We start from the raw sequence: 23171 nt of genomic DNA on the forward strand, positions 1-23171 counted from the left end.
GTGAGGAGACCGAAGGTTGTATTGGTTGCCCCTCAAAGAGTGAGAAAGATAGTGAAAAAGGAGCAAAAGCAGGAGGTTACAGTGGCGGGGTCACCACTCAAAGTCGGGCTCGTTGAGTGGGTGGGTGCAGCAGGGGTGCATTTTCTAGACTTTATTCAAGTCTCTGCCAATGACCTTCCTGGTAAGAGGAGGAGATGTCTTCAACTGGAACTGCCCAAGCACAGTCCTCCAGGACTTATTGATGAGATGAAGAAAACTTCACCCAGGTAGCTCCAGCTATCAGTGGGTGAGGGAGGTTTATTAGTGTGCATGGCCTAGATAGTTTTCAGCACACGCATGTGTGCAAGCACGCACACACACACACAACCCCCCCCTCACAATCGACCAGCTTCTGTCTTCTTTCCTCCCCCCACCTACATTGAAAAGTGTACCTAGCACCCACGTCTTATTATAAAAGTTCACTTGTTGTCTCTTCCTCTCAATCCTCCCCCAATATGAGGAGTCAGCAGCAAAGCAACTCGAAATGCTCCCTCCTCCCAGGCTCCATCACTCTCCCTCTCTCTCCTCCAGGCCCCAGCAGCAATACCTCTCCTCATCATCCAGCAATCACAGAATTGTTACAGCACAGGAGACCATTTGTCCCATTGTGTCTGTGCCAACCCTCTGAAAGTGCAGTTTACCTCGTGCCACTCTCTGGCCTTCTCCATAGACCTGCACATTCTTCCTTTTCAGGTAACAATCCAATTCCCCCTTGAATTCCCCAATTGAACTTACCTCCACCACACACTCAAGTAGTGCACTCCAGATCCTCACCACTTGCTGCGGGAAAAAGGTTTTCCTCATGTTGCTGTTGCTTCTTTTGATAATTACCTAAATCTGTGCCCTCTTGTTCTTCTTCCATTCACCAGTGGGAACAGTTTTTTCCTATCTGTCCAGACCACTGCTGAATATCTCTATTAAATTTCCTCTCAAACTTCTCTTCTCCAGAGAAAACAATCCCAACTTCTCCAATCTATCCATGTAACTGAAGTTCCTCATCTCTGAAAACATTCTCATGAATCTTCTGATTACTTCTCTGTGAATTGCATTGGGATGATTTTCCACCATAAATACAAGTTGTCGTTCTGTGTAAAAAATGCCTGATACTGGCACCAGTGTGAGAATGTGCCAACTGGACAAGTACAAGCAAAAATAAAAGCAAAATACTGCAAATGCTGGAAATCTGAAATAAAAACACAGTGCAGGAAATACTCAGCAGGTCTGGCAGCATCTGTGGAGAGAGAAGCAGAGTTAAACTTTCAGGTCAGTGACCTTTCATCAGAACTGGCAAATATTAGAAATGTAATAGGTTTTAATCAAGTAGAGCAGTGGTGGGGAGAGAAAAGAGAACACAAGGTGTGTGATATGACAGAGGGCCCTATTCCCCCCACCCCGCTTTATTTTATTAAAACCAATTACATTTCTAACCTTTGCCAGTTCTGGTGAAAGGTCATGGACCTGAAACGTTAACTCTACTTCTCTGTCCACAGATGCTGCCAGACTTGCTGTGTATTTCCAGCACTTTCTGTTTTTATTTTTAGTACTTTACAGCAGACGCTTACGCCATCCATTTTCCCAGTGGTGTTCTAAACGTTATTTCATTACAGATACTATTGCCTTTCTGTCTCATATTTCATACTAGTATACAGTGACGCCATTATGGAATGTATAACTTGATTAATAAATAAAAAGAGGCAACACATTTCATTACCTTTCACCCAAGACAGGCATGCGCATGCGCAAAAACCCTGTTAAACTTATTGACGGTTGAAGAAAAGTGAGCGCGACGCAGCGGGAGAAGCGGCGCGCGATTGGACGGAGCGGGAGAAGCGGCGCGCGATTGGACGGAGCGGGAGAAGCGGCGCGCGATTGGACAGAGCGGGAGAAGCGGCGCGCGATTGGACGGAGCGGGAGAAGCGGCGCGCGATTGGTGCTCGCGCGTCTCGGGCAGAACGTGGCGCCATATTTACTTTTGAGTGAGCACCGTGTGTACGGGCTGTGTAACGGAAGGGTAAACTGTTTGTTCATCGATGTAAATGGTTGTCGGTGTCATCGAGAATGGTCAGAAAATCTTTTAACTGAGGTTTGTGGTTAAGTAGCAGTTGATCGAGTCCGTGCAAACGAGTAGCAGGGAGTCCGGAAGAAAACGCTTGGGTAAGGAGCGGTGGCGGCGAGCTTTCAAACTTAATGCTTTGTTATGATTAGCGTGTTAAAGAGACAAGGGAGAACTGGTTGTGTTTGTCGTTTTCCTTCAGGTTATTTTCGTGTTTTTTTAGTTTATCCACATTAAATTGTGGATTCCGCACAATTTAATTTTGCCCGGAAATGCCAGTTTTTAATTATTTCACCAATGGGAGCAGTTTTACCCTATCTATTTTTTTAAATTTAGAGATACAGCACTGAAACAGGCCCTTCAGCCCACCGAGTCTGTGCCGACCAACAACCACCCATTTATACTAACCCTGTAGTAATCCCATATTCCCTATCACCTCCCTACACTAGGGGCAATTTACAACGGCCAATTTACCTATCACCTGCAAGTCTTTGGATGTGGGAGGAAACCGGAGCACCCGGCGAAAACCCACGCAGACACAGGGAGAACTTGCAAACTTTGCACAGGCAGTACCCAGAATCGAACCCAGGTCCCTGGAGCTGTGAGGCTGTGGTGCTAACCACTGCGCTGCCCATATCTACCCTGTCCAGACCCCTGTTGAATATCTCTATTAAATCTCCTCTCAAACTTCTTTTCAAAGAAAACAATCCCAACTTCTCCAATCCATCCACGTAACTGAAGTTCCTCATCCTTGGAAACATTCTCATGAATCTTCTGATTACTTCTCTGTGAATTGCACTGGGACGTTTTTCCATACGAGTTGTTTATTTTTTATTTAGAGATACAGCACTGAAACAGGCCCTTCGGCCCACTGAGTCTGTACTGACCGTCAACCACCCATTTATGCGAATGCCGCATTAATCCCATATTCCTACCACATCCCCACAATTCCCCTACCACCTACCTATACGAGGGGCAATTTACCTATCAACCTGCAAGTCTTTGGCTGTGGGAGGAAACGGGAGCACCCGGCGAAAACCCACGCGGTCACAGGGAGAACTTGCAAAGTCCGCACAGGCAGTACCCAGAATCGAACCCGGGTCGCTGGAGCTGTGAGGCTGCGGTGCTAGCCACTGTGTACTTTTTCACCCGGAGGGTGGTGGGGGTCTGGAACTCACTGCCTGAAAGGGTAGTTGAGGCAGAAACCCTCAACTCATTCAGAAGGAGTCTGGATATGCACCTCAAGTGCTGTAATCTGCAGGGCTACTGACCAAATGCTGGAAGGTGGGATTAGAATAGGTGGATTGTTTTTCAGCTGGCACAGACATGATGGGCCAAGTGGCCTCTTTCTGTGCCTTAAACTTTCTATGATTTCGTGACGACTTTTATTTCAATCGTAACAGATAAACTATTCTTTCTCCTCAGTGAGATGTAAAATGAGTAACGTAAAATGAAGTTAAAACATTTCAACAGTTGGGTATCTAACTTGCATTATCAGCATCTGTATATCCTTCAGGCTTGTCAAGTCTCACGCATTTCAAGTGGGTCTTGTTTTAGCTTGAAAACTGTAATTTACTTTTAATACATCTCATTATGAAGAGTATGTACTGTTCCATTAATTGAAATTACTTTAATCTGTGTTCTAATTTGCAAATATTAATAGTTCTGGTGTAAATCATTCAAAATGAAAAGATCAAACTCTGCTTAATTAGTGGTATTGGTGTAGCAGTACACAGGCGTACTTCTCAGATTGTTGTGCTCAATACCACTTGTAGACCAGTACATTCACCTTTGCGAGCAGAACCTGGCTTTGGATAAAACAATTGTACTGCAAATGCCCACCATGAATAAAATCATTGTGACAGCACTGAAGTAGGATTTGGAGTGACATTGTGATTTGGTCAGCTGTCAGCTTTTCATCGGATTTTCAGGTCTTTGAAGGTCTAGCTGTGAAACAGGAATTCTCAACACACTGTATAGCTTGACCTTTTGGTGACAAAACTGGAGAAAATACTGTAAATCTTAGTGTTATGTTTCAGGAGAATTTTGTGAGGAAAAGGTTGCTTTAAAGCCCTTACTTTGACTTGATTAACACATTTGGGTGAAGGTTTTCTCATTTGATCAACTGAGGTAGAGAATTAACATTTGATTTTAATTTACATTATCTCTATATTTAGATATAAATCACAGACTTTTGAATTGCTACAAGTCAATGCAATGTGTGATAAGCGCAAACAGGAAAATAGGAATTGTTTCTGAATAGGTGAGAAATTACTTGAGTTAATTGAATAATCTGAAAATCAGAAGTTATTAAATTTTGTTACCAAATTTTCCAATTTTTACTTGACATGGCCAACCTGGCTACCGACTGCAATCGTTGTACATTATCCATTTGTTTCCATCTGGCTGGGTTATGTCCAATAAAGCTTACATGTCGTGCCAGTAACAGCTGTTCCATAAATGATGCAACAATTAGAAAATTGAACTTGCTGTCCAGCAGTCTTAAGCATCGTGCTGACTTGAGATCCTGATGCTGTTTCATTTTTCTTTGTTTTCTATTGGATGCCAACATTTTGCACTTTCTCTCAGTCACTTTTGTTGTATTCTTCTACAAAATTTGAGTGACTTCTAACTTTTTTCTTTAAAGGTTTAGATTGTTGGGTGTGTCATGGCCTGATGCTGAGGAATGTTCTCATGCCCTACTTAACAGGGGTTGCATTGCCAAAGTCATTCATTAGGTCTAAAGCACTTGTAGGTATCCTGAGATGTAGTAAGGTGGCATATAAAATCTGTCCTTTCACTTTTTTCCCCCTTCCTCACACTTGGTGTGTTTTCAACATCCTTCATGAACCACATTCTCCTTTTCTGTGTTCCTTTTCCCTCTTCCTGTGTCCTTTTCCTAGCTCCGTTCTCCCCTCCTCTCTTTCCACCTCTTTTTTTACAGTTGGATTTGCTCTCTGACGCCACTTGCCTTTTCCTGGTTCACTCTCTTCCCACCCCTGTTGCTTCCCATTCCACTGGCAGTTTACTATTAGTTTTCTTTCTTCAATAATAATTGAAGGTTTTATTTTCATTAAATCATCATTTCATATTGCAGCATTTAAATTATTGGCAGCCAGCATAATTTGCATATGTTGGTGGCAATCATGAGTTGCACAGTTGGTGTAGTCTGTGGTTTATTTTGAGTAAACCAACTGTATATCTGCCATGCATATTACCTTTTCAAATATTATGTATTTTGGAGATCAATGGACTATGATTTATGTCTGATTGTGGCACAGTCCCTAACTAACTTGTTGCTTTGCTTCTTGCATCTCCATGGATCATAGTTATAGAATATTATCTCCCAAGCTTTTATAATGCAGACTTCTGTTTTATATTGTTACAACCAGGTGAGAAAGGAATCTAGGGGTCCCTCTCCGCATTCACCTGGCCTAACCATAACAGGGCTTAATTTTAAACACTCAGTGTTTTTAGGTTCCCCTTGGTGAATCCTTGTTCACTGCTTTCCAATTATAAGACAAAGAAACCAGCACAAACTGGTTTTCTTAGGTTTAAAGAAGAAAAGTTGAAATTTATTAAACTCTAATTCGGTTAACACCTATGGATACATGATGCGCCCACGCTAGCATGCATACGCAATACACATATGCAAATAGAGACAGAAAAGAGCAGAAGAAAAAAATAAAGTGGAAAAGTTTGAGGCAATCTCTGAAGAGGGATTTTGTTATGGATCTTCGAGCTCACTGTAGAGTCCTTGATTGTAGGTTGATCTTGCTTTTCGTTGGGGCCCAGTATTCTTCTTAAACTTTGTTCGCTGCAGAAGAATTTTCTCTCTTGAGGTTCATGTGTCTTCAGTGGATTCAGAGGCTTGTGAGAAAGAGATGGGAGCAGACAGGAGAGATCTTCTCAGTCCAGGTGCAAGCAGTCTTTGAGTTCAAACTTTCTTTAGCTAGTTCAAAAAACTGGATCAGCCAGTTAGTCATGTGAGGTCTAACCTCTTAATCATGCTCTCAACCTGACTGATTCCAGTTCGCCACAGTAGAAATTACTGTTGTGAATGGGAAACAAAGAGCTTTAATTTATATAGCACTGGAGGTGATGGCATCGTGGTAATGTCATTGGACTAGTAATCCAGAGACCTAGGCTAATGCTCAGGTGACTTGGGTTCGAATCCCACCATGGCAGATGGTGGAATTTGAATTCAATGAATAAATCTGGATGACAGCTAGTCTATTGGTGACTATGAAACCATTGTCAATTTTTATTTAAAAGAGCAATGGTTCACTAATGTCCTTTAGGGAAAGAAATCTGCCATCCTTACCTGGTCTGGCCTATATGTGACTCCAGACCCACAGCAATGTGGTTGACTCTTAAATACCCTCTGAAATGGCGTAGCAAGCCACTCAGTTGTATCAAGCCGCAAAAAGTGAAAGAAAAGTAATGAAACAGGACGGACCACCCAGCATTGACCTAGGCACTGGAAATGACAATGGCAAATCCAGCCCCGTTGACCTTGCAAAGTCCTCACTAACATCTGGGGGCTTGTGCCAAAATTGGGAGAGCTGTCCCACCGACGAGTCAAGCAACAGCCTGACATAGTCATACTCTCAGAATCACACCTTGCAGACATTGTCCCTGACATCACCATCCCTGGGTATGCCCTCTCCCACTGGCAGGGCAGACCCAGCAGAGGTGGCACCACATGGTGTACAGTCAGGAGGGAGTTGTCCTGGGCGTCCTCAACATTGACTCTGGACCCCATGAAGTCTCATGTCATCAGGTCGAACATGGGCAAGGAAACCTCCTGCTGATTACGACCTACCAGTTCTCCACCACCACCCCAACCCCCACCCCCCCTTCCCTCTCCCCACCCAACCCCAGCTGGTGAATCAGTGCTTCTCCATGTTGCACACCAATTGGAAGAAGCACAGAGGGTAGCAAGGGCCCAGAATGTACTCTGTAGTCTGGGTGGAGGACTTTCGTATTCATCATCAGGAGTGGCTCGGTAGTACCACGACTGACCAAGCTGGCCGGATCCTAAAGGACATAGCTGCTAAACTGGGTCTGCGGTAGGTGGTGAGGGAAAAACCTAATTGACCTCGTTCTCACCAATCTACCTGTCGCAGATACATTTGTCCATGATAGTATTGGTAGGAGTGACCACCACACAATCTTTGTGGAGACAAAGTCCTGTCTTCAGATTGAGGATACCCACCATCATGTTGTGGGCACTAGCACTGTGCTAAATGAGATAGATTTTGAAAAGATCTAGCAACTCAAAACTGGGCATCCATGAGGCGCTGTGGGCCATCAGTAACAGCAGAATTTTATTCACAATCTATAACCTCATGCATCCATGAGGTGCTGTGGGCCATCAGCAACAGCAGAATTTTATTCAACCACAATCTGTAACCTCATGGGCTTGCATGTCCACTACTCTACCATTACCATCAAGCCAGAACACCAACCCTGGTTCAATGAAGAGTGCAGGAGGGCATGCCAAGAGCAGCACCAGGCATGCCTAAAAGAGAGGTGTCGGTCTCATGAAGCTACAACACAGGATTACAATGGAGGCATGTCCCCACAAAGATAAAAGGGTAGTACGGCCAAATCTAGAGCCCCCTGATTATCTAGAAGCACACAGGGTAAGTTAAAGCAGAAAATTAAAGCTTATGATGGTCATAAAAATCTTAATACTTTAGAAAACCGAGAGGAGTATAGAAAGTGCAGGGGTGACATAAAAAAGGAAATTAGAAAAGCAAAGAGAGGACATGAAAAATTCTTGGCAGGTAAAATCAAAGAAAACCCAAACATATTTTATCAGTACATTAAGAGCAAGAGGATAACTAAGGAAAGGGTAGGGCCTATCAGAGATGTACAAGGGAACTTATGCGTGGATGCAGAGGATGTGGGCAGGGTTCTTACTGAGTTTTTTTGTCACCCTTTTCACAAAGGAGAGGTATGATGCAGACATTGTAGTAAGAGGAGGAGGTGTGAAATATTAGATATGATCAGCATAATGAGAGAGGAAGTACTAGACGGTCTGACATCCTTGAAATGGATAAATTGCCATGGCTGGATGGATTGCATCCGAGGTTGTTAAGGGAAGCTCGGGAGGAAATAGTGGATGCGCTGAGTATCATTTTCAAATCCTCACTGGATACTGGTGAGGTGCCAGAGAATTGGAGGTCTGTGAGCATTGTACCATTACTTTAAAAAGGTGCGAGGGATAGACCAAATAATTATTGGCCGGTCAGTCTGACCTCGGTGGTGGGTAAATTATTAGAATAAATTCTGAGAGACAGGATAAACTGCCACTTAGAAAGGCATGGATTAATCAGGTATAGTCAGCATGGATTTGTTAAGGGAAGGTCATGTCTCACTAACTTGATTTGAGTTTTTGAGGAGGTAGCAAGAAGGATCGATGAGGGTAGTGCAGTGGATGTGGTCTAAATGGATTTTTGTAAGGCGTTTGACAAGGTTCCGCAAGGCAGACTGGTTAGAAAAGCCCATGGGATATAGGGGAATGTGGCAGGTTGGATTCAAAATTGGCTCAGTGAGAGGAAACAAAGAGTAGTAGTAGATGGATGTTTTTGCAAATGGAAAGTGGTTTCCAGTGGCATTCCACAGGACTCAGTGTTGGGTCCCTTGCAGTTTATGGGAGATATTAATGATTTGGACTGTGGGAGGCATGATTGGGAAATTTGCGGATGACACAAAAATTGGCCGTGTAGTTGATAGTGAAGAGGATAGCTGTAGACTCCAGAATGATATCAATGGTTTGATTGAGTGGGCGGAAAAGTGGCAAATGGAATTCAATCCGGAGAAGTGTGAGTTAATGCATTTGGGGCGGGCAAACAAAGCAAGGGAATACACCATAAACAGGAGGATATTGAGGGGGGTAGAAGAAGTGAGAGACCTTGGAGTGCATGTCTACAGATTCCTGAAGGTGTCAGGACAGGTAGTTAGAGTGGTGACGAAGGCATATAGAATACTTTCCTTTATTGGACAAGGTATAGAGTACAAAAGCAAGGATGTCATGCTGGAACTGTATAAAACACCGGTTAGGCCACAGCTGGAGTATTGTGTACAGTTCTGGTCACATTACAGGAAGGACATAATTGCTGTGGAGAGAGTACAGAGGAGATTTACAAGAATGTTGCCAGGGCTTGAAAGTTGCAGCTATGAGGAAAGATTGGATCAGCTAGGGTTGTTTATCTTAGAACAGAGGAGGTTGAGGAGTGTCTTAATTGAGGTGTACAAAATTATGAGGGGCCGAGATAGAGTCGACAGGAAGAACCTGTTTTCCCTAGCGGAGAGGCCTGTCATCAGGGGGCACAGAATTTAAGGTGATTGGTAGAAGGATTAGAGGGGATATGGGGAGAAACTTCTTCACCCAGAGGGTGGTAGGTGTCTGGAATTCACTGCCAGGAACGGTGGTGGAGGCAGAAACCCTCAATTCTTTGAAAAGGTACCTGGACATGCACCTGAAGTGCTGTAACCTGCAAGGCTACAGACCAAGTGCTGGAAGGTGGGATTAAACTGGGGAGTTAGTTTTTTGGGCCGGCTCAGACATGATGGCTTGAAAGGCCTCCTGTTCTATGGCATGCCGAACAGCAGAAGCACTATGCAATAGACTGGCTAAGCGACTCCACAACCAACGGATCAGATCTAAGCTTTGCAGTCCTGCTATATTCAGTCGTGAATAATGGTGGACAATTAAACAACTAACTGGAGGAGGTGGCTCCACAAATATCCCTGCCCTCAATGATGGGGGAGTGCAGCACATCAGTGCAAAAGACAAGGCTGAAGTATTTGCATAAATCTTCAGCCAGAAGTGCAGAGTGCGTAATCCATCTCGGCCTCTCCGTGAGGTCCCCAGCATCACAGATGCCATTCTTCAGCCAATCCGATTCACTCCACAATATGTCAAGCAGTAGCTGAAGGCACTGGTGCTATGGGCCCTGACAACGTTCTGGTAATAGGACTGAAGATTTGTGCTCCAGAACTAGCCGCATCCCTGTTACAGTATAGCTACAACACTGGCATCTACCTGGCAATGTGGAAAATTGCCCAAGTATGTCTTGAACGCAAAAAGTAGGACAAATCCTACCTGGCCAATTACCACCCCATCAGTCTACTCTTGATCATCAGCAGAGTGATGGAAGGGGTCATCAGCAGTGCTATCAAGCACTACTTGCTCAGCAATAACCTGCTCACTGACGCTCAGTTTGGGTTCTGCCAGGGCTACTCCGCTCCTGACCTCATTACAGCCTTTGTCCAAACATGGACAAGCGAGCCTACCTCCAGAGGTGAGGTGAGAGTGACTGCCCTTGTCATCAAGGCAGCATTTGACCTAGTATGGCATCAAGGAGCCCTAGCAAAACTGGAGTCGAGAGGAATCAAGGAAAACTCTCTGCTGGTTGGAGTCATACCTGTCACAAGGGAAGATGGTTGTGGTTGTTGAAGGTCAATCTTCTGAGTCCTAGGACATAGCTGCAGGATTTCCTCAGTATAGTGTCCTAGGCCCAATCACCTTCAGCTACTTTATCAATGACCTGCTGTTGGCCAGGGGCTGCAAGAAGTACAGAATCTATTACAAACTGCTGGATAGTTCATGAACTATAGTAACTGGAGCTCCGACACTGGCCTGTGCTGGTAAAAACCAGTTTGAACAAATTAATTTATGTGACAAGACAAGGAGCGAGATCACAGGAATAGAGCCTTATTTGGACATGGTGTGATACCGGGGTCTTTGGGCCTGGGTCAATAAGGAGAAGATACGAACGAGGTGAGTAAGCCTAAACCAACCGGAAAGAAACAGCACAGTTTGAAGAGATAAGAAAGAGAATAAGTATGGAAAATCTCAGGCATAGAGCCAGCGAGAAACTCTGGAGACCAACCATTGCGGAAGTGGAAGACCTTGCGTGAGCAACGTGGCAACGACGTAAAAGAGAGAGAGAATGGAACGCCTGGCCAGCGTCAGCTCTCCCCTTTTTCGGGTATTATCCTTTGTTTTCTGTGACTTGGTCAGAGGAACCTAGTGGGTGTGCTTATCGATTCTAGTTAGCTTTGTTATTAACTGTCTAACCCAGTTTGAGCTGCATGCTTTTGTCTAACCAAGTGTATAAGCCTTATTCTGACATTGTACAACAACGTGAATAAAGTAAATTGATAGTTAAAGAAAGGACTGAGTTTCCTCCTCTTTGTACTAACTGTATCCGGTGGATTAGGTGGAGGGTGGCTCTCCTGTAATCCCGATATCCCAAACACCTAGCCTGAGCCTGAATTAAGAGGATTTAGTCCCACGTGACGGCCAGGATCAAGTGGGTGAAGGGAATAAAGGGGCCAAGGGGGAGTTGACTCCGCGCCACGATTTACACTACCCTCCATCATAAGGTCAGAAGTAGGGCTGTTTGCTGATGATTGCAAATGGTGCTGAACATTGTGCAACTCTTCAGTACTGAAGCAGCCCATGTCCAGATGCAGCAAGACCTGGATAACATTCAGGCTTGGGCTGATAGGTGGCACAAATGTTACTTGCCACTTAAGTGCCAGGCAATGACGATCTCAAACAATAGAGAATTTAAACATCTCCCCTTGACGTTCAATGGCATTACCACCACTGAATCTCCCATGATCAACATCCTAGGTTTACCATTGACCAGAAACTGAACTGGAGTAGCCACATAAATACTGTGGCTGCAAGAGCAGGTCAGAGGCTGGGAATTCTGCGGTGAGTAACCCGCCTCCTGTTTCCCCAATGCCTGTTCACCGTGTACAAGGCACAAGTCAGAAATGTGATTGAATGCTCTCCACTTGTCTGGATGGGTGCAGCTCGACACCATCCAGGCCAAAGCAGCCTGCTTGATTGGTACCCCATCCACCACCTTCAACATTCACTCCCTTCAACACAGATGCACAGTGGCAGCAGTGTGTGCCATCTAAAAGATGCACTGCAGCAACTCCCCAAGGCTCCTTCGACAGCACCTTCCAAACCTGCGACCTGTATCACCTAGCAGGACCAGGGCATCAGATGCATGGGAACACCACCACCTCCAAGCTACTCACCATCCTGACTTGGAACTATCGTTGGATCAAAATCCTGGAACTCCCTTCCTAACAGTACTGTGGGTGCACCTACACCCCAAAGACTGTAGCGGTTCAAGAAGGCAGCTCACCACCACCTTCTTGAGGGCAATTAGGGATCGGCAATAAATGCTGGCCTAGCTAGCAATGCCCACATCCTATAAATGAATATAAAAAAAAAAAAATGCAGGACTATATTAATGTAGGGAAACAGCAGACAGTTTTCATTCAATAAGGTCCCACGAACAGCAATGAGATAAATAGGTGATAGTTGATGGATACTGGAAGATCTCCCTTATGTTTGGATAATGCCATGGTATCTTTAACATCTGCCTGAGAAGTCATCAGATTAATGTCTCATCGAAAAGATTGATTTTTTTTGACAGCATAGCACTGCCGTACTATTGCAATGAGGTGTCGGCCTAGAAGATGTGTTTTAAGCCTCCCTCTGGGTTTGAACCCACATCCTCTGACTCCAGTGAGACTTATTTTTGTATTCAAAGCCAAGTATCCCAACACTTCCTTAACTACATTATCAACTTGCTCTGCCACCTTCAAGGATTTGTGATTGTGCATGCCCAGGGCCCTCTGCTTTTACAAACCCACTCCGAACCCCCCAGCCAAAGTAATGCCTTTTCAAGAATGAAAGTCTTGCATTTATATAGAGCCTTCCACAATGAATTTCAGAAACCACAATGACCCAATGAATTTTACAGCCAAAAATACTTTGTATAATTGCTGTTGTAATGTGGAGAGCAAGGCAGCTAATTTGCATGCTCTCTCAATACAATAAAGTGATAACAGATCATTTGTTTTATGATATTGATGGATAGATATTGGCCAGGGCATTGGGGCTAATTTCCCTACTGTTCTTCAAAATAGTACCATAGGATCTTTTGCATGCACTTGATATAGCAGAAAAGATATTGGTTTAAAGCCTATGCCAAAAGATGGCACCTCTGACACTCCAGTGCAATACTGAGGGAGCACTGCACTGTCATCTTAGGTTTTTGTGCTCTAATCTCTAGAGTGGAACTTGAGCCCACAGCCATCTGATTCAGATGAGAGTGCTACCAACTCAGCCTTGGCTGACACTAATTTAGATTATACTGCATCTCCATGTTGTTTCTTCCAAAGTGCACCACTTCCCACTCATTTGCATTAAACTGCATCTGCCATGTGTTTGACCATTTCAAACTGCCTGTCTATCCTCTACTGTTTACTGCATTGCTTAGTTTTATATCATCTACAAGCTTTGAAATTGTACTCCCTATACGCAAGTCCTAATCTTTTATAAATAACATGAAAGCAAGGGTCCTAATACTGACTCCAGAGGACTCCACTACATATTTGTCAAAAAAACCATACATTCACAACTACACTCTGCAGCCAATTAGGTGCCTAAGTTACCATGGTCCTTTTATTACCATGCGCTGCTATGGCCTGAATTAGTCTGTTTATCCCTCTCCCCCTTTTGGAATCGGGATGTAACATTTTCAACTCTCTAGCCTGTATTCAAGGAGGATTGAAAGAAAACGCACTGACCACAATCTGTCTCCGCTCTGGCTTCCCTCATCAACCTAAGTTCCATCCCATCTAGGCTGGGTAACTTTTCAAATTTGAATGATGCAAACCTTCTTTCTTTCTATCTTTATCCTATCCAATATCTCTACTGCAGTATTAACTTCATCCTCTCTTGAAGACATGCAAGGCACTCATTCAGTATCTGTCATGCCCCCTGCCTCCACAGGATTTCATTTTTTGTCCCTAATTGGCACTGCCATTCCTTTAACTATCTTTTTATAACCATGTAAAAAGATTCTTGGGTTCACTTTTTATGTTGCCTGCTAATCTCCCTTTGTATCTTTTTTCAATTTTCCCCTGTGCACTCTGCATTCTGTTTGATTTTTAATTGTGGTATGTACCTGATATTTGCCAGAAACCTTTTTCTGTTTTACTTTAACCTTCATTTCTTTTGTCATCCAGGGAGTTCTAGCTTTGGATGCCCTAGCTTCTTTTATGGGAATATGCTTAGTTTATACCTGAAGTAGCTCCACCTTGAAAGCCTGCAGTCATTCATTTACTGTTCTGTGATTCTGTAGACAGTTATATAAAAAGGAAGAATGTGCAGCGTTATGGGGAGAAAGCAGGGGAATGGAACTGAGGGAGTTGTTCTTTCAGAGAGCAGGTGCGGACACGATGGGCCGAAAGGCCTCCTTCTGCACTGTAATGATTCTGTGATTCTGTTTACATGGCCAATCTTTGCTCCAGCCCACCTGCTCTGGATTCAATCTCAAATCATTGAAATTGACTATTTTCCAGTTGGGTGTTTTCAGCTTGGATTTTTCTTTATCTTTTTCCATAACTACTTTAAAAAAAAAAATTATTTTGTGGTCTCCGTTGCCCAGATGGTCTCCTGTTGCAATACATTCATGCTCCATGACCTTCTGGTCGGTTATTCTCTGTGACCTTGCCCTATCTGCACCTCCTTTATCTCTTGCCCCACCCCTGCTTTACTTGCTTAAAACCTTTCACATTTCTAATATCTGCTAGTTCTGAAGAAGGATCACTGACCTGAAACATTAACTTTGCTTCTCTCTCCACAGATGCTGCCAGATTGCTGAGTATTTCCAGCATTTCTTGTTTTTATTACACATTCTGTTTGCCCTACTTTGTTCCTCAGAACTAGATCCAGCGATGCTTTCTTCCTCTGTTGGGCTAAAAAAATACTGATTAAGGAAGTTCCCCTGTACACGTTTTAGGAATTCTTTACTCTCCTTCCCTTCGCTCATTTTTCCTCAGTCTATTTTGGGGTAATTGAAGCTCATTACCACTCTATTAATACATTTCTGTGAAATTTGTCTGCAGATTTGCTCCTCTATCACCTCACTATTTGTGGGTTTATAGTAAACACCTAACAATGTAACAGCTCCTTTTCCGTTGCTTAACTCTTACCAAATAGTTTATGTTACAACCAGGTGAGAGGGCTCCCCTCTATCCCCTTTCCTGGTTTGGCTGTAACAGGGTTTAACTTTTAAAACAGTGTTTATAGCTTCAGCTCAGTGAGTCCTTGATCACTGCCCTCTAATTGTAATCGTAAATTAACCAACCAGACAGGTTTTCTTGGGTTTAAACAAGAAAGAGGTACGTTTATTAGTCTCAACACTAACTCAGTTAAAATTGCTGAAAATATGCGACGCAACCAAGCTAGCATGCATACAAGATAAACACATGCAAATAGATACAGAAGAGGAGAAAGAATTAAAGGGGGAGGGTTTGGAGTAGTAAATGGAGTTCAATTACTGTCTTTAGTTTTGCTGTAGAGTCCTTGATTGCAGTTGAAGTCTTGCAGTTCTCGCTGGGGCCCAGTGCACACTTTCAAACATGTCTCTCTGGTACGAGAAGGCTGACGAGGTCCTCTGTCTTGAGGCTTAAGCTGCTTCTGTGGCTCTTTGGAACTTTTCTTGAGAGAGAGAGAGAGAGACAGGGAGATAGCTTCCTTTTCATTTGTCTTCAAGTTGCAGTCTACCCCAAACCTTTCTGTGAGGCACAATTCAACAGTTCCCAGTCTGGCCAGCAGGTAAGTCATGTGACCAGCTCTTTGTTTGAAACAGCATCCTCTGGGGAGGATTGTCGATTCTTCAAAGCTTACTACACGCACTGGGGGTGGGGGGGGGGGGGGGGGGTGGGGGGGTTGGTGGTGATGGAGTGTTGTCTCTTGCAAAGTCAATGGCTCTCGATGTCTTTTGATCATCACTTGACAAAACCCATCTTGCTAATTGAATCAGGGAGCACTCCCATTGTGTCTCTGTGCAACTATCTCTCAGAATGCAAATGTACAGCCATGTTTTAGCTGTTCAGCTCTGTGGTCCTTTTAAACAAGGTATGTTCAATGTCCAGTAAAAAGTTCAAGTATTGTTCCATATGACAAAATTAAGATATTTCCATTTGGCAGGTGTGGTTTCTGTCACAATTCAGTCTTTGAACCCTCTAGCATATCATCCTTGATCAATACAGCAGTCATGTGCCCCTGCTCCTGACCTTTTTTGTTCTTATCCCTCCAGAATGCATTGTAGCTAGGAATGTTTAGTTCCCATTCCTGCCCATGTTTAAGCCATGTTTCCATTATAGCCACGATATCATAACCCCATGTGGCAATTTGCATTTGTAACTCATTAACCTTATTAGTTACACTCTTACATTAACACCCATGCATTCCAACACCATGCTAGTTGGCATTGCTTTTTTTCCTTCATCTCGTTCCTGCTCTTTCTGAACTTTTTTTTTCTTCTGTTGCTGTTCTTTCAGAATTCAATAGGTTTTCAAAATTGGGAGGTTTTGCGAGGATAAATAAGGAAAGGTTATTTTCGCTGGTTGGTATCAAGGGACATAAACCCGTTATCTGTAATAAAGCAGATGAAGCTAAAATCAAAATATCATTCATACATTGGGTCAATAGAACATGGAAAGCTAACATTCTGTTAACCTTTCATGAAAAGTTTTGAGACAAGCTATAATTATTTAAAGCGGGTTTTGTCATGGAAAACATAAAATAATATGTGGAAAGGGAAATGGAATTGGAGTGAACAGTTCCAAAGGATGGTTCCAGCATTATTGCAATCTTCAAAGAGACAAGAAGGATTATGATATTTCAGGTGTCTGGCCTTCATCGAAATTGGCCACTATAATGTTCTTAGTTGGCACTTAACTTTTGAAAAGTTGGTATGAGTCAATATGTCACTTAGTGTGTAAATGTAGTTAAGGAAAAAGATAAAGAAAAATCCAGTGTGAAAGCACCCAACTGGAAAATAGTTAATTTCAGTGATTTGAGATGGAATATAGCACAGGTGGGCTGAGCAAAGATTGGCCATGTAAACAGTAAATGAACGACTGCAGGCTTTCAAGGTGGAGATACTTCAGGTAAAAACGAAGCATATTCCCATAAAGGAGGAAAATTAGGGCATCCAAAGCTAGAACCGTAGAAAAGTTACAGCACAGAAAGAGGCCATTCAGCCCATCATGTTTGGGAGGCTAGTTTTTCAGGCAGCACAATCTAATCCTACCTTCCAGCACCTGATCCGTAGCCTTGCAGGCTACAGCATTTCGGGTCCAGGTTTTGAATGAGTTGAGGGTTCTGCCTCCAGCACTGATCCGGGGATTGATTTCCAGACACCCACCACCCTCTGGGTGAAAATGTTTTTCCTTGTGTCCCCTTCTACCAATCACCTTAAATCTGTGCCCCTTGGTAATTGACCTCTCCGCTAGGGGATACAGGTCCTTCTTGTCTACTCTATCTAGGCCCCTCATAATTTTGTACACCTCAATTAAGTCACCCCTCAGCCGCGTCTGTTCTAAGGAAAACAACCATAGCCTATCCAATCTTTCCTCATAGCTGCAATTTTCAAGCCCTGGCAACTTTCTTGTAAATCTCCTCTGTACTCTCTCCAAAGCAATTATGTCCTCCTTGTAATGTGGTGACCAGAACTGTACGCAATACTCCAGCTGTGGCCTAACTAGCATTTTATACAGTTCTAGCATGACATCCCTGCTTTTGTATTCTATACCTCGGCCAATAAAGGAAAGTATTCCATATGCCTTCTTCACTTTATCCGTTCTGCCACCTTCAGGGATCTGTGGACATGCACTCCAAGGTCTCTCACTCCCTGGATGACAAAATGTTAAAGTAAAGCAGAACGTGCAAGATTTGTGCTATTGCTTGATTTCAGGAATGAATATTGAAGTAAGCTTGGAAAAACCTCCCTTCTCAACTAATGGAGTTTTCATATAATAATGTTGAAAGCCATTGGGCCCAAAGGTAAATGATATGAATTTCTAAAGAGTTGCTGTAGATGGTTTGACAACTTCATTTTGTGATATAATATTTTCTGAAAGGTTATACTTATTGTTTTCACAGGCCTCTGGAACATGGAATTATGGCCTTCAGCTTTCCCAAGATAAAGTTAGCATTATGGGATTCAACACCACTTGGTGATGCAATAAGCATCCAACTTGCCTATTACAGGTATGATTTACAGTTTCTATTTTCCCCCTATTTTGAGGCTTAATTTTAACAACTTTTTTTAGGAAATAAAAGCTGCGCTGCTCAATGATGAATGAATAATTATTACCAATAAGGTTTAAATTTGTGTAGCATTTTCAGTATTTGCAAATGTATTTATCTAAATTGTTAAACCAAAGATGATTTGACCTTTGTGATGCTGCTTTTTGTATAGTTTTAAATAAGAAATTCGAGAGAGAGAGAGTTAACTGCATTTTGCTATTTTTTTGTGAAAATTATTTGTGTTAAATCTTGGTACTCAACGGGTTGAAAATTTAATAATCCAAGTGAAAAGGGTATAAACTCAAAGCTTGGGAATTTCCTGCGTTTTCTTTGTGTTTGTTCTCCAGCGTGTGTAGTATTTTTGTGTTTTACTCAAGCTAGTGGTGATCAACTCAGTTAAACCATTAAAGGGACAAGGTAATGAAATACAACTGAAGATACTGGAGAAGATGTAATAGACTCAACAGAAGCTTTTTTTAAGTTGGAACGGAAAAGGGTTGAGAGGTCAGAGTGAAAATTAGAAGAAAAATATTTAACTGAGAAATCGAAGGAAAGTTAGGATGGAATTGGCAGAACAGGGTTGCTCAGGATAGCATTTTTTTGTCAGTTCATCAAATTATGAACGATCACTTGGCAACAGGGAATAAACCTCGTGGGCTTTTCCGGTGAGCGGACTTTGCAGCAGGAGAGTCCAGCACTCAGCCAGCCATTTTAACTGCCTTACAAGTTTCTCAAAAGATACAATAATGCTTCCACCTCTCCCTCATTGAAGATTGGAATCAGTTGGGAAAATTTTAAAAACTCAGCACACAGCCCCGCACCACTTGTATTTTCCATGCTTTCACTGGGGTTACTCTGTCGCCCCATGGCTAACTCAAGCTGCCTCCATTCTCTTTACTCCTGTTGCTTCTGGAAATTTCTTTCTCTCCCCTCTCTCTCTCGCTCTCTCTCTCTCTCTCTCTCTCCCGCGCTCTCCCTCTCTCTCCCTCTCTCTCCAGCGCTCTCCCTCTCTCTCCCGCGCTCTCCCTCTCTCTCCCGCGCTCTCCCTCTCTCTCCCGCGCTCTCCCTCTCTCTCCCGCGCTCTCCCTCTCTCTCCCGCGCTCTCCCTCTCTCTCCCGCGCTCTCCCCCTCTCTCCCGCGCTCTCCCCCTCTCTCCCGCGCTCTCCCCCTCTCTCCCGCGCTCTCCCCCTCTCTCCCGCGCTCTCCCCCTCTCTCCCGCGCTCTCCCCCTCTCTCCCGCGCTCTCCCCCTCTCTCCCGCGCTCTCCCCCTCTCTCCCGCGCTCTCCCCCTCTCTCCCGCGCTCTCCCCCTCTCTCCCCCTCTCTCCCCCTCTCTCCCCCTCTCTCCCCCTCTCTCCCGCGCTCTCCCCCTCTCTCCCGCGCTCTCCCCCTCTCTCCCGCGCTCTCCCCCTCTCTCCCGCGCTCTCCCCCTCTCTCCCGCGCTCTCCCCCTCTCTCCCGCGCTCTCCCCCTCTCTCCCGCGCTCTCCCCCTCTCTCCCGCGCTCTCCCCCTCTCTCCCCCTCTCTCCCGCGCTCTCCCCCTCTCTCCCGCGCTCTCCCCCTCTCTCCCCCTCTCTCCCCCTCTCTCCCCCTCTCTCCCCCTCTCTCCCCCTCTCTCCCCCTCTCTCCCCCTCTCTCCCCCTCTCTCCCCCTCTCTCCCCCTCTCTCCCCCTCTCTCCCCCTCTCTCCCCCTCTCTCCCCCTCTCTCCCCCTCTCTCCCCCTCTCTCCCCCTCTCTCCCCCGCTCTCCCCCGCTCTCCCCCGCTCTCCCCCGCTCTCCCCCGCTCTCCCCCCCCTCCCCCTCCCCCCCCCTCCCTCCCCCCCCCTCCCCCCCCCTCCCCCCCCTCCCCCCCCGCCCCCCCCCCGCCCCCTCCCGCCCTCCCCCTCCCCCCTCCCTCCCCCGCCCTCTCCATTACCACAGTATAATATGCATTTATCCACTGGAGTGCAGGATGTTCAAATTGCAGTTAATATGAAAAATCAAATAGACACAGCAGAAAATGTTTCCTTGCAGATGACTCTACCTTTTTCCAACAAGGCTTCTTTTACTTTTGAGATGATCACATGTTATTCTTTACTATTCTGTCATTCTCTTCTTAAAAGGAGTAAAGATTTCTGCAGCAAAATAGAATATTTAAAATTATTTCTGAAGAGAAGTTTGTAGTTTCTGCCATTGTGTTTACATTGTGTAGTAAATACATGCAACTCCACAGAAACCCAAAGCTGCTTGTGGTAGAGAAGACCTTGCGTCTCGTCCATCGCCATGCCAAACAGAGTGAGAGCAAACATTTCTTCTGTTTTCTGCTCGGGTCATTTGTAGTGGATGATGGTAAGTCCATTATGACCTCTTAAAACATAGTAACATTTTTCTGTTTAAGCTGCAGATGGGATTGTAGTTTTTGAAGTCTCCAATGGCCCTCCTGTACAAAATGTTTATTGAAACAATATTACAAATTTTCAGTAGTCTTTTAATTTTAAATATTAAATGTTCAATATTTTCAGCATATATTAAAAATCTTGTGTATGTGCTCACTCCCTATCAACTTTTTAATATTATAAATTCCTATGTAAAAAGAAAGGCTTGCATTTATATAATGCCTTGCATACTCGCCAGATGTCTCAAAGTGCTTAACAAGCGTTGAAGTGCTTTTGAAGTATAGTCACTGTTGTAATGTAGGAAACGCAGCAGCCAATTTATGCCCAATAAACTCCCACAAACAGCAATGTGATAATGACCAGATAATCTGTTTTTGTGATGTTGATTGAGGAATAAATATTGGCCAGACCACTGGGGATAACTCCCCTGCTCTTCTTTGCGATATTGCCATGGGATCTTTTATGGTCACCTGAGAAGGCAGACTGGACCTCGGTGTAACGTCTCATCTGGAATACGACACCTGGTTTCGTGCAGCACTCCCTCAGTACTGTGACAGCCTTGATTTTTGTGCTCAAGTCTTGAAGTGGGACTTGAACCCAGAACCTTCTAGCTCTGAGGTGAGAGTGCTACCAATTGAACCATGGCTGACATATTTATAATGCAAACTGCCTATGTAAAACTTGTCGGGCTGTAATTGCACCATCCCCAGTGGTGGTGCTGCTGTTGGCAGGAGGGTGCAGTTACAGAACAATCAGTTGATATATGCACTTTCCATTGTGGATTGTGGACATAAAAATTTCACAGGCCAATGCAAGTATAAGGGCAGGATATGTAATTTTAAAATGGAGAGTGAATTATGTCTCAGTGCCCAATTATCCCCTTCCATCTGACACCACTTCAGCTGAAAGCTACACTTAGTCTTGGCTCTTGAAGTGTAACTCCTTGGGGAAAGAAAAACTTTTTATTTTTTAAATCATTAGTTATTGTGTGCATTACCTGTCCACAAACCTCACTTCCAGTGACACAATTCTTGTGTTAACTGGCTAGCAATTATAATGGAAAGTAATTTATAAATGTAAAATCCCACCTCAAGGTATCCCCTTTTCACTTAGTTTGATAATCAAGCAATTCTTTCAATACTTTTTAAAAAAAAATATATATTTTTTTTTTCTGTCATGCGTTTGCTGCAACTGAAATTCTTTGTGCTGGATTTTGTTCTCCCCCAGGCGTCGGATTCTATAGCTGGGGGGTGTGGGGGGCCTGAAAATGGCTCTGGATGAGGCCCGCCAAAAACCTCGACGCTGTGAGGGCCCAGCCTGATTCTGCTGGTGGCGGCGAGGCTCTGTGGTGCCCTCGCTCCACCCCCCACCCCCCCCCCCCGCCACCTACCTCTGGGCGATGGGACTACAATTTAAATGTTCAAATGAATAAAATTATTTAAATAGACTTGCCTGTGATTTTGAGGGCCCGCCGAGATCTTCGGCACGGCAGCAGGCACACCCGTGTCTTCAGATTCCTGTCCGGGGAAACACGGCGTCACACTGGTGGTGATGGGGGTGTTGGTTTTGGGGGTGGGGGGGGGGGGTCAAATATACGTAATGGATGTAGGGAATGGTGGAAAGGGTTGAACTTTAAACTTTGTGCAGTTTGGGGGGTGGGGGTCAGATGTCAAAGGTAAATGTTTTGTGGAGGGGGGAGGAGGAGAAGGGCAAATAGTTTATTGTAATTGTTATTGGGGGGGAAGGGCATTAGAAATTTATTTATTTATTTAGGGTGGCGCAGTGGTTAGCTCTGCAGCCTCACAGCTCCAGAGACCCGGGTTCGATTCTGGGTACTGCCTGTGCGGAGTTTGCAAGTTCTCCCTATGACTGCGTGGGTTTTCGCCGGGTACTCCAGTTTCCTCCCACAGCCAAAGACTTACAGGTTGATATGTAAATTGGCCATTGTAAATTGCCCCTAGTATAGGTAGGTGGTAGGGGAATTGAGGGAAGGTAGGAACATGGGATTAATGTAGGATTAGTATAAATGGGCGGTTGATGGTCGGCACAGACTCGGTGGGCCGAAGGGCCTGTTTCAGTGCTGTATCTCTAAATAAATAAATAAAGTTTGCAGGGTGGGACTTTAAAAATTTAAATTGGGCAGCAGGGCTGGCTGCCCTTTAAAAACGACGCCAATGCCTGCACGCAGGCAGCTGACGCCATTGCCGGGGGCAGACAGCCTGCTCCCTCCACGAGATTGGGGGGGTGCAGGCCACCCCGGCTATTTAAATGAGCCACCGCGCTTGAGATTGCAACGGCGCTTTGGCATGCAGCACGCACCGACTGGCCACTATTTTTTGAGCTCGCCGCCATCCATCTTTATGTCCAAAATAAGATTTTCTCAGACCCAGTGGCCTTTCCACCCTGATGATCCCAGTCTCTTGGTGAACAATGATCCTGGGGGCTGTCTCAGTATTCCCAGAACCATGGAACTACTCCTTGCTTTCCAATCCTGAGAGCATTTCATGCTGCTACGATCCATTAAATGCCTCCAAATCAGTCATGTGGCTACTTA

The 23171-nt window shown here is 44.5% G+C and overlaps 1 protein-coding gene across 3 annotated transcripts in view; it reads left to right on the forward strand.

Annotated features, from left to right (window-relative positions):
- Positions 1–1926: 1926 nt before the first annotated feature.
- Positions 1927–23171, forward strand: part of stil (STIL centriolar assembly protein) — an 87748-nt gene continuing 66503 nt past the window's right edge. The window contains exons 1-4 of one of the 3 annotated variants that reach the window (XM_068037173.1): positions 1927–2193; positions 17911–17999; positions 18099–18206; positions 20455–20570. In XM_068037173.1, coding sequence (XP_067893274.1) covers positions 17956–17999; positions 18099–18206; positions 20455–20570 — 268 coding nt within the window. In that variant the 5' untranslated portion in view covers positions 1927–2193; positions 17911–17955. The remainder of the gene's footprint in view (positions 2194–17910; positions 18000–18098; positions 18207–20454; positions 20571–23171) is intronic. The other 2 variants (XM_068037174.1, XM_068037175.1) reach the window with 2 other exon arrangements.

The sequence above is a fragment of the Heterodontus francisci genome, chromosome 8, assembly GCF_036365525.1.
Source record: "Heterodontus francisci isolate sHetFra1 chromosome 8, sHetFra1.hap1, whole genome shotgun sequence".
NCBI lineage: Eukaryota > Metazoa > Chordata > Chondrichthyes > Heterodontiformes > Heterodontidae > Heterodontus > Heterodontus francisci.